At 31.7% G+C, this 12,989-nt stretch overlaps 1 protein-coding gene across 1 annotated transcript in view; it reads left to right on the forward strand.

The window, feature by feature from the left end:
* The first annotated feature begins 35 nt into the window (after nt 1–35).
* The window catches only part of LOC134535118 (histone H4 transcription factor-like), a 35,598-nt gene continuing 22,644 nt past the window's right edge, over nt 36–12,989 (forward strand). Inside the window, exons 1-4 of the mRNA XM_063374059.1 lie at nt 36–343; nt 3,360–3,764; nt 4,620–4,759; nt 10,776–10,962. Coding sequence (XP_063230129.1) covers nt 181–343; nt 3,360–3,764; nt 4,620–4,759; nt 10,776–10,962 — 895 coding nt within the window. The 5' untranslated portion in view covers nt 36–180. The remainder of the gene's footprint in view (nt 344–3,359; nt 3,765–4,619; nt 4,760–10,775; nt 10,963–12,989) is intronic.

A 12,989-nucleotide genomic window follows, 5' to 3' on the forward strand; every position in this document is an offset into this window, starting at 1 on the left:
TATGAGTATCGAATATGTTTTTTCTTTTGTGTCTTCTTTTGTTGGCAACATTCAAAATTTTTAAGCCTAACTAATTGTTTATATCTTCGAATGTTTATATTTTCGATTAGGAAAAAAATATGTAGTGAAGGGCGTTGTTTGTACTTGTAATCAAGTTAGATAATATAGTAATAAGTTATAATGTATAATAATAATAATAAACGTGGCAAGAAGAGGGATGTTTTTGGTAACATTACAAATGCGGTCAGCGCTGTCGCGTCACGTACACAAGAAAGTGAACAATTTCCCTTGAATAATCATATTAGTAGTGACATGTCAGAACATGTACGCCAAGGAGAATTTGGTAATAAAGCGTTATTTTTCTAAGTTTATTAATAGTCACTAGTACCATAAAGATTCGGACATCTATTGAGGAGTGCAAGCTACATTCACTCATAATGTAACCAAAAGTAAAGGCTTGTGCGAATATAACTTTTCCATTGCATCTTTGCAACCTTGTACAAACAAATATAGATGCACTAATCTTAAAGGCTAGGCCACAGTCAACATACTCTTAACAAGCACAACACAGTATTTTATACATTACAGTTGAACTCATGTAATTCAATCAGACTACACCTATCCCTCACTTAGCATGACTAATTCGTTCCTAAAAATGCTCCTGTTATTCGAAATCGCGTATTCTGAAGCATTAGTTTCCATAAATAGCAAGGCCAGTTTATTTGATGTGTTCCAAAATTGTGCGGGAATATACTTTACGTTATATAAATGCATTGAATAACACTCAACTATAAATGTGTCACACCATCTATCTTTATATGCCTCTCATCCCATTTTGTATGACAAATACGACACTGTGTAATGGGAGATATGTGGTTATGTACTTTATTGTCAGTCGCCTGGCTGACTTGCCCGCCTGGGTGTGACCTTCAACTCACGTCACGTACTTTTGCAAACCATCCTTTACTGAAAGTGAAACCGATATTACTGTCGGGATAATTATAATTTAATTTTTCAAAAATGAAAGTGCTTATTCGCATATCACCACCTGGTTCACACCAATCCTGTCAAGACAATTTTTTTTCATTGCAGCATTCATTTAACAACCTTTTCCACATGAATCATCTGTTCATTTCTGTTCTGGTAATGTCAAATATATTCCCGCCAGTACAAACACAGCATCAGACTTATATAAACTTTTGGTAAGAGTACTTATTTGGTACAATTGTGTGCACAGTTGACTTGCTTAAAACTAAAGTGCGACCAACATAAGCGTTAAGCGTTGCCTTCATGATAATCTACGCACTGTAATACTTCTAGTTTTGTTTCAAATACTTTAACACGATGCATTATGAGTGATAAGCACGTATAGTTACCGGCGGCTGAATAGGCAGACGTTGCATTTTTTTGAGTGAATTCCTTGCCACTGGCTAGACTGAGTTTACGGCCCGGTTTGTGACCAGGCGACAACGGTATGGTACAGCGGCATACACGCGGACGTAAAAATCATTTGGTCCTTTACACTCCATAGCCACAATTTAACTGGCCACAGCTTATGTTTGTACAACAGCCGATAGCGTAGACAGACCTGCGCGCGATTCTATTCCCCCCCTTGTTTGGCTAAATGTATCCCACAGCACATGTTCACAGAAGTTGAAACAAACTTTTGGCATTGTGCTCTATTTTTTTTTTTTTGCCGAGATTTCGTGCTACCTAACTGAAATTTACATAAGTGCTATTTGAGACTTGGGCAGTAAAATTAAAATCGCGCTAAATAAATTTGCACAATCTGAAGCCGTGCTAAGTGAGGGATAGGTGTACCTACAATTGTACATTGTAATACATAAACATTTACAAAAGCTCGTTATTAGTATTAAGTAGAGTTTGCTCTAGGTGAACTCTTGCTTAATTCTATATTATTACTGAAACCGTGATATGATTTCGGCTAGTCAGTACCTAGTTCTGAATGTCCTGCTACATCACCATTTTTCGAAAATCTTATTTAATAAATAAGAAAATGTGTGTGTTGACTAGATTGTGCAGAATATAATTTTTTTTGAAGTTAAATATCACTGTCCGATTTCCAAAAGTGAAAAAATTTATTTCTGCATTTAATTGTACAATTCCTGTGCTCTATTATGGATTTCATTCTTATAATTTATAAGTGTTTTTCACTATAACTATCCAAGTGTTAATTCAGTTTTGATTGTAGCTGGGCCTTTAAGATAGGCTTCGTGGTTACTTGTTATTTGCACTGCTCCACTTTAAAAAATAAATACCTTTATTAAAGGGTATGTTTAAGTTCCTCTAATTATTCTTATATTTCTGTAAAACTGCATTGCAATAAAGGAAGTTGTAGTTCATTACCCGAAGTACTTTTTACTTTCCAATACCATGTAGATGGGAGTGTTTGATTTGCGCCATGCTTACATTTTCGCTGTGTTTAGTTCAATATCAGTGGATGATAGCCTAAAATTCACAAAGTTCTAGTCGTCTGTCCCCCCCCCCCCCCTCACCCCCTCAAATCAAAAACAATTAAAAAAATTATTGTAGGTGTAGGGAATTAAAACTTAAGTGCACGGTTGGTTGGGTTGAAATCCAAAAAAAAATCATCATGGTTTAGAGAGAAAACATTTTGGAATTGCTGTTTCAGATGTAGAAAAGTTTTTTTTTAATTGGGCTGACCTAACACCAAACAAACTCAAAGCTGTAGGTATAATCTCCTAAACTTGCTAAACCAAATGGAAAAAAATGTAATATTGTATTTTTTGGAAGTAAGTAACTGAAATGCTGTGAATGTTAAGCTACCGTAGTCGTGGGATACTGTAGCTAGGTACCTATTTAACGTGGCAGAAAGGAAACACAAAACATAAACTCGTAACTAGAATATTACATCTTTCCCAGGTAATAAATTTATTCCATTATTGCTGTTTCATTTTACAGAAGCATGAATGGTGATTAGAGTAACTCCAAAATATTCTTGTCAAGATGTAAATAATTATTTTAATGCTGAAGCTGCCTAAATAAAGTGCTGGATCCAGTAGCATTTATAAATAAATATTTCATAAAACATGTATACTGATAACTTAATCTTTTTAACCTTGGTTCATTATCATGCAAAAATATTTATATTCTTTAGTGTCATTTGAATATTTTGTAATTTTTTGTCATCTACTCAGACCAAATGCTTGCAGTTCTTGAGGAACCTATGACTTGTTGCTATTAATCCAGCACACTGTAGTTACTAGGTTCGGAAAAGTTGATTAAATTTTTATCTGTTTTTAATTAGGAGTGAAGTGAATGGTTTTTGTGCTCGCTGTAGTTAGGGTATGTCATCTAACATACAATGATTGTTTTAGGAACTCATGACACAAATGGCAGGAGATCTCCCTACATGTTGAGGTCACATCGCAGTGTCCCTGAAGGCGTGTATACTTCAGAAGATGCTCGTAAGAATTGTGAAAATTGGGTGTCGTCTCTGGAGTGTGCTGGAAAGCAGAAACTTTCTGGAGATGAAAATTCAGAGGATGCCGATGACCCTGCTGCTTTAGATTCTGGCAAAGAGAATGGTTCGGACAGTAGTGAAACTTCTTCGGTGAAAGGCAAATGTTCGTTGAGGAAGTTAAGGTTGCAGAACATGAAGCTGTCGCTTCGGTGTGAATGGAAAAACTGTGAATATCTTACCTACAATATTGAGCAGTTCGTGCTGCATGTAAGTCATCACATTCCTGATTTAGAACTGAAGATAAATGAGGAACAGGAAGGTAAATCCACTGACTTCAACTTTCATAATATTTGAACTATGGTGGCGTTAAGAGACACCAAGGGCCCTTGGATAAATAATTTTATCTGGCCACCTCCCCATTACTTAGTATAAAATTTTTCAAACCCCTACGATTTGAAGAAGAAAAAAAATCTAAAGATTGTAAATGTTACAGTGGCCATAACTGTAAATGTGACCTGAGTGTATTGCGTAACTTGGAGTTTTCCAATTAATTCTATTATCAATAGACTTGTAATTCTCTCCTACTTTTAGGGTAATCTTATGCATTAAAAAATTTGTCAAAACTCAACTGGGCACTGGGCCCCAGGGATTTTTCCCCTTCTCCCCTCCCTCTCAATGGCCCTGGCTGCCATATGTGTGTACTTTCACTGTACTGGCAACAAAATGAATGTCTTCATCTAGGCCTGACTAATCAAATGTGTTACTACAATGAGATACCTCTTTTTATGTAGGAAAGGAAACACCTTTAGTTAATAATTTTTTTCTGCTGAGGCAATAACACAACTGACTTCAGTAAACTATTTGGGTACCAACTTGGTGCTGATGGTTTGAGTCATGCCAGTAATAGGGATTGAACTTCAAATTCTTGTCACTTAAGAGAGTGACACCTCAGTGATCAGATCCTGGCCACACATGTTGTCTAGTAGCCTACCTACATAATGAGTAAGTAATTGCTGAAATTCAGTGGTTACAAATTAAAGCTGCCCATTTTTACATTCCTCCTAATTATGTGTTTGATGTTGTTGTAATAGTTTCTATTAATTTTTAGTGTAGTGTTAGCAGTAATATTTTTGCAATATTTGCAAGCATGTACCTGTATATATTTTTTGTTCAGAAATGTACGTCTGCCTGTGGAGTAGCTGTGGTTTCGAAACTGATGATCGCTGTGAAGTGATACGCCACGTTAATTTTCATTCATATCACACAAAAATAAAATGCATTGGTTCCAAAGTACTTCGCTGCTCAGATGCGCATGTAAGTTGTTGGATGTTTTTATTTTTGAATAAGACTTCTTGTAGTGCCTATTCTAGACTAGCCTCTGTAGCATAACATACCACAGTACATATTACTATTATTTTGTATTACAGAATCTATTCCCATGTCTTTAGTTGGGTAAATCAAATTTAATCAGCTCAAACTGAAGAGTATAAAAAAAATAGCAAATATTGGAATCAATAGGTATGCTTATTTAATATTTTACGTTGGGAATCAGGGTATAAATATGAAAATCTATAATATTATAGTACATATAGACTTTCTGCAGAAGGTTTCAATGTGAAATAAATTTAATTTGTTTAAATAAGAGGTATGGTTAATAAAAATGTATGTACTAATTTAATTTATACATAATGTTTTATTCCCTTGTATTTAAATACTTCTAAGGTACTCATATATAACATTGCAAATATGTCAACCTTCATATACAATTAAATGTTATCTTAAATTTTAGAATTCTTTATAACTGACAGACACTCCATCCTGACAATAATGGAAAGAGGTGACCGTGTATTGATGGCTAGCAATAAACTTCAATTCAAAAGTGTTCTGCCAATCCACAAATATGATCAATGGGAATTAAAGCTGTCTGGGTTAAAATTAAAACTGCACAAATCAAGTTCTTAATGCTTGGTATCATTTTTATTCCCCCCCTCATACCTCACCTGAAGTATGCATTACATGCTTTGAAAGTCTTGCAGAAAAATTGATGAATTATCTAGGTGATATACTGATAATTGGTGACTTAAATGTTGTTGGTGTGGAATAGATGGATAGGAAAATACTCTTTATACTTCCAACTAGTATTAAGTCCAAAGCTCATGCCTTCATTAACTTCATATCATGTTTCAGATTATCCCAACACAGTCAAACTGCCAGGCTTTAAATCACCTTCTGGACCATTGTTTTTCTACTTTAGAGGATTCTGCAGTCACAAAAGTGCTTGATCCTTTAGTCAAAGAAGACAATCCACATCTGGCACTTTAAATGAACGAGACTCTTCTAGATTGCGATACCATACCATTAGTCATTACGTCACCAAGATGGCGACGCCTATGTCATTACCACCCCTACTTTCTTGAGGAATAAGCGAGGGAATATAAGGGTTTTGGACAGGAAACATTGTAATCTCTATTTTTCACTTATGTATCTTTATCCAGTATTAAATCCCTTCTTTTCTACACTATGATACCAATAACACATTTCTTCAAAATTTAAATTTTTTTAACATACAAAACACAGGTATCGCCAATTTCATAATATAGTTCACTTTTTTTTCCATTATTAAATACTGGTATCGCGACCTAGAATAGACTGGGTAGGACTGTACTCTATTTCACGATACCAAATAAATAATTCTACTCTTCCCTCACATTTTACAATTTAAATACCGGTATCCCCAAATAGAATACACTGGGTGAAACTGTACTGTACTTAATGATTCCCAAAAAAATTTTCTTACATTTATACTATTTCCACTAGTTCATTCATTGTTTGCTGTTCCATTTCTCTTACAAACTTAAACACAATCAAACATAATTTTCCTCTTCTTCAGAGAGATACCAATATGTGCACAACTACACAGATATCAACTTCTGAAAAAGCCCTGAAGTATATTTTCTATTTCGTTTACTCTTATTATGATGTCCCCTACCTAAATAATTTTACCTTATTACAAATACCTCCCATTATTTAAGGATATTTGATACAGTCACATCTTTATTTGAAATATAAAATACAGTTATCAAATTTATTATACAACATATTAGTTGTCTTTTAGTTTACTTGTATTACTTAAACAAAATCCCCAAATTTTGTACCCCTCACCTCTTTTCCCTCAGGGATGCCAATGTAAAAATTAAGAACTAATTAAATGTGTCAATATCTAATAATGGAAAAAAAATCTAACTCAACCTTTTCATTCTTTTAATAGCATATGTAAACTCCAAAACAATTATAATAACTTATTTTTATTGTGTTAAATTAATTTTGCTAATGATTTAATAAATACCATAACCTTTTTATTTTAATTAATAATGTTAACCAGTGTTACAACTTCAGAGGTGATGTTTCAAAAAATTTAAATAAGAGAAAGTAGGTTAAGAAATGTTTATTAAACATTTCTTATTCTTAAATTAAGTTTTATATGATCAGAAAACATTATTTTTTAAATGTTAAAACACTATTTTCCAAAATGTCACCTTTTAAGAATTAGTACTTTAGCATGTTGTAAGAATGATTTGGTGGATGTGACAAATCTGTAAATAATACCACATAACATACATTCCGCTTGATCAGCTTCTGAGATATGACTTTTCAATAATGTAAAAAAAATCAATTACCTTTCCATCCCTTTTACGTTGAATATAGAAAAATGGTAAAGGTAAAAATTATATAAAATCATAATTTTTACCTTATTCTTGCTATGGTTTTTTACCTTCATCTTAATTTTCTTGGATACATGATTTGCTACTATAAAAACCAACGTGCCCCCATTTCATAACCTTTAGGGTCGAATATTGAAAAAAGGTGAAAGAACTCTACATAATTCTTATTTACATTATTTATGTTAAGTTTCTTACATTCAGCTTTGCTATGGAGCTATAAAATTTTTATAATAAAACATAATTCACTCCCTTTTCCCACCCTCAAAAGACTAAATCCAGAAAAACTGAAAAAAATACAATTAGTAACTTTATGTGCTGTTTTTCAGTCTTAATCTTTAATCCTTAGATCTAGTAAATTCGGAAATTGCATTTTTTCTTTACTCCTAGTCCTAACATTAACCCTTGACATCCCTTAGGGGATGAATCTTGCAATTAAGTAAAATAATAATTTATATTTTATAATTTTTCCTTTTAATTTTTATAAAACTTAATTTGTTTCGGAGATACAATTTAGTAAAATAAATGAAAACTTACCCTGTTACACCCCATTAAAAGACAAATTTTTGTAAATACAAAAAAAAAAGCTATTCGTAACTTTAGATGCAGGTTTTTTTAGTATCTTACTTCTAGTTCTAATTGAATTAGAAGTGTTAAATTTTTTTTTTAAAAACACACCTACCCTTTTTAACAAACTTAGAGTTTGAATAAAGCAAAATGGTAGACAGTTTATTATTAATTATAAATTATTAAGACCATTAATCGAAATAAAAACTATCCTATCTCTCAAGTTGGAAAAAATTACACATAAATGCCAATTTTCATCGAAATCGGTTGACTTGGTGAAGAGTTCACTGGAAACAAACATCAGGACACTGGATTTATATATATTAAGATGTTTTTAAAAATATTTCTTAGAAAGCAATGAGTAGTACATGTTGAAAAAAAAATGTTTATGCAATAAATGAATAAATATGGCGATTGATTCTTGACGAAAATTTGAATCCTACAGACCCACAGTTTAATAATGTTCTAGAAAATACACTACTGGATGCAACATTGCTAGAGCAGTTCGAGGAGATGTTAATATTCTTTTAGTAAGAAGACGCAAAATTGGATCATATATGATATACTTATTTTATATAAAAAATATAATATCCTTTATAGGAATACGGTGTTTACTTTCAAACTTAACAAACTCTGTTACTAAAACGTGTGTTCCAAACATGCTATTTTAAATATCACTATACGTCTTTTTGCATGTGTGTTATTAATACCCAATTTTTTTTACTGTGCTTATTAAATTTGAAGTTTAAATCATTTATCTTAAAACCATATTCACCCCTTTTTCATTCACATCTTATGGCTGGAATTTTGCAAAATGGTAAAATTGTAGTTGGTAGTTTTTGTATGTTTATTATTGGTAGACAAATTATTTTATTACACTTAATAATTAAGTTGGAGATATGATTACTAACCAAAATATACTTACCATTTTCTCATTTATTACAGGTTTAATTTCGGAAAATGTAAAAGTTGTGGTTATTTTTTGTATGTTTATTATTGGTACCCAATATCACACTACGCATGATTAAATTTGGATATATAATGATTAATCTTAAACACATACTTACTCCTTTTTCACAATTTAAGGGTTGTATTTCACAAAACAAAAAAATTGTGGTTAGTAGTTTTTGTACGTTTAATTTGTACCCAAAATCATTTACTATGCTTTATTAAGTTATGATATATAAATAATAATCTTAAAAAATACTTCTTTTTCACACAAGTGTTGAATTATGCAAAATGAAAAAATTGTGGTTGTTAGTATTCGATACCCAATCGCATTTATTAAATTTAATTAAATTCGGAGATAAAATTATTAATCTTTAAAGTATACTTAGGCTACCCCTTTTTCACGCCTTAGGAGTTGGATTTCGAAAATACAAAAATTGAGAGTGGAAGTTTTTGTATGGTAATCATTGGTATTGTATGGTCATAATTTACTATGGTTAATTTAATACGGAGTTATAGTTATTGATCTATAAAAATATTACCCTTTTTTAAGCCCTAGGGGGTTTAATTTTGCAATATATAAAAATTGTTTATGAAAGTTTTTGTATGTTCATTATTAGTACTGGAAGTCATTCATTACAGTTAATTAAATTGAAAGATATTATTATTATTTTTTAAAACATACACACCCCTTATTTACCCTTTAGGGTTTAAATTTCAGAAAATATACAAATTGTTATAGTAGATTTTTTTATGTTAATTATTGGTACCCAAAATCATTTATTACTCTTAATTAAATACAGAGTTATAATATTGTTCTTTAAAACATAATTACCCCTTTTTCACCCTTTAGGGGTTGAATTTCGCAAAAGATAAAAATTGTGGATGGGAGTTTACTAATGGTCATTATTGGTACCCAAAATAATTCATTATGCCTAATTAAAATCTGAGATATAATTATTAACTTTTAAAACATACTCCTTTTAATCCCTTAGAGATTGAATTTCGCAAAATATAAAAAATTGTTGTAAGTTTTTGAATGTTTATTATTAGTACCCTAAATCATTCATTACGCTTAATTAAATTCGGAGCTATAATTATTAACTATAAAACATACTTACCCCTTTTTCAACCTTTAGGGGTTTAAATTCGTAAAATATAAAACTTGTGGTGAGTATTTTTCAAATGTTAATCATTGGTATCCATTATCGTTTATTAAGCGTGATTAGTTTCAGAGTTATAATTAACTATCTTAAAAACATATTAACCCTTTTTCACTCCCTTATGGGTGGAATTCTGTACTTAGACAAGGCCTAGTTTCTAAGTTAGCAAAATAACTTTCCAATAAAAAAAATTTAATCAAAATTCCTTCAGTAGTTTTTGATTGATGCTCAAACAAAAAGACCAAAAAAAAAAAAAAAAAAAATATTTTTGGGGTTCTCAATAATGTAAATAGACATTTGCAATAGTTTTTTCCCCCTATAATTTTATCCAATGTACAGACTTTTTGCCTTAAAGCAGTTTTATTATTAGTATAGATTATGTGGTGTTGTTTTGTATGTTTTGTGTACAGTATATTTTGAAACTACATTTCTAAATATATGGCACCACTTAACTTTCAATTTATGTATTAATATAAAATTACAAATTAATATAAAATATATGACATTTTTGCAAATTTTGACTTATACTCTTTAGCTTAGAACCATCTAGATAGATGGCTACTTATATATTTTTGTGTTTCTTGTTCATTATAAAGTCTAGAGTGTTTAAAAGATGCATAATTACTTACAATTGTGTATCAAAGTTTTTTTTATTATTATTTATATATTTCAGCCAGATGTATTAAAATTAATCTTTTTATTTAATATATGTATGTGTACATTGAATCAGAATTAAATTGGTTATTTATTTGTATATGCCATCTTAAAATGTGTCTGAAAATTTGGTATTTAGTTTTGAGTTGTGTGTAAATTTTACTCCTACATTTTAAATTTACCAATCTAATTAACTTACGCAGCATTCTCTGCCTGAGTATTTACTATTAATGCAAGTAATCTCTATCCTTTATTAATGATCATGTTTAATGCCCACAGCCTTGCGTGATCAGCAGTGCAGGAAGAAACCTCATCCCTGACCTGCCAGAATCGTTTGCTTGCTATTGGTCAGACTGCGAGAGAGAGTTCAACAATCCACAGGTGTTTTTCTATCACGTACAGTCACATGTTCTGGCCAACCCCCGGGGCAGGTTTGTCAAAGGTGGAGTGTCATGCAACTGGAGAGGTGAGAAGTAGTTTGGTATTTCAAATATAGTTATTGTAGGGGGGGGGGGGGGGGATGTGAACTGAAAGATACCATTAATGATTCAATTTTTTAGGTCAAACTTGTTAGTGAAGTGAAACTTCTTTACAGCCAGAAGGTTAAGTCTAAGCAAACACTGATCAGAGCATACTGAAAAGTGCAACAGTCAAGAGTTTAGGAGAATTGAGGGGGGTGGGGGGGATATTGAGTGCCCCGCTACTCGCTGTTGGGCAAGTCTTAATGACGTGGTGCTACAGTGCTGCATTTTTTAATTAAATTGGAGATGACATTTGTCTTTAAATATTCAATTAAATTGAATTTTAACTGTGGAAATTTGTGTTGTTATTTCCAATATTGTTTGTGTGTTTTTTAGTATTGTATTTTTCTACTTTTTTTTAAAAATAAAAACAGTTGTTTCATCAAATTAAGATGGACAAAATTTTAAAAAATTGCTTTGTTATCACATACCAAACTTAAAAAAATATATACTTGTAAAACTCTTCTGACACACACTTCCTGCTGACCGCAGCTCCTTGTGAACACAGCCCGCTGGAAACATTTTTTAGCAGCAGATAATGTACATGTGTTAATATTTAGTATGTTATTGTGTAATTTTAATGTTTGGTTTTATCATTTTTGTAAATTTTTTGAATATTCTTTTATTTTTCAAGTTGATTGTAGATGTGTGAAGTTACACATCTAAAACACCTTGTGGCCACACACATTTTTTAAAATTATTGTTGTTGCAGATCTTGTCATTGTTTAAAAATTTTATTTAAGGCAAGAAGTACACACTTATATATTTTCTGAGACTGAAGAAGAGGGACCTTTGATGATACTATGACTGTAGTATTTCATTCTGAAAATTAAATTCAATTCTGTAATTAAAAGATTTCACAGAAAAACATATTTGTTGTAGCCAGTCACTGTTAAGGTATTTGGTTAAATTATGTGCTATGCCTTGAAGAAGAGATACCCTAAAAAATAACCAATAAAAATGCTTATCTTAAAAACATATTGATTTAATATGTCTTCTTTTAGTTTATATATCCACCCCCAAAAGTTTATACAGGTGAATAATAATTTAGATTTATTGATGCCATCATAGCCGTTTACAATTGATTCACATAGATTGGTTCATTACAAATTAATAAACACTAAGGGCCGAATTCAGAGAGCTCTTTTGACGGTTATTCACACACCGAAAGGCTTTTCCATTGAAGCTGCTCGGCAGAGACGTTTTTCAGTGGTTGGTTGACTGCTGGATAAGGAGAGCCAACCACTTGAAAGTGAATGTGGTCTGAAGCTCATTCGAATGCCTGTTCAGTTGAAAATTGGCGGAGCAGTTGATGGTTTTAATATATAATTCCCACATAAAAACGTGTTCATGTATGTTTGTAATTGTTTAAAACATTTTTGTCATATGGCAGATATGTAAAATGTTTTGGAATTAAATATGCGTTTTTAAAGAAATCGTTTCGCCCGCAAAGTGTGCATCAGACACGTGTTTTGTAGCGATGGCAGAAGATTTGGATGAATTTCCAAATCACATTGACGAGGTTTTTGAATTTTTTGATGATCTTAAAAATGAAAATCCAGTTCCACGAAGGTAGCAGACCCGTTTGATTTTTATCGGGATCAAGAGTTCGAAACACAATTTTTTTTTCTCTGTAAGAAACTGCATTTTTTTTTTTTTTTTTTTTTTGTTTTCGATTACGGTTTTGTGCTTTCTCACGAGATCAAAAATAATTGCTTTTTCATCTGGAGAAAACACTATAATTTTAGGCAACGTATCCATCTTAAGAAAATTACTCAACCTCGTGTAGGGTTACCAGACGTCCAGCAAAAAGAGGACATGTCCTCCTTTTTATGTATTTTTTTGCGTCCGGCCGGATTTTCCTTAATGCTCCAAAATGTCCGGCTTTTTTATAAAGTGAGATAATTCCTGAAGTTACACTCTGAGTAAAGCGCGCACTGTCCGCAGAGTCATCCCACTAGTAAGTAGTTCT

The sequence above is a fragment of the Bacillus rossius genome, chromosome 1 (genome assembly GCF_032445375.1).
Source record: "Bacillus rossius redtenbacheri isolate Brsri chromosome 1, Brsri_v3, whole genome shotgun sequence".
NCBI lineage: Eukaryota > Metazoa > Arthropoda > Insecta > Phasmatodea > Bacillidae > Bacillus > Bacillus rossius.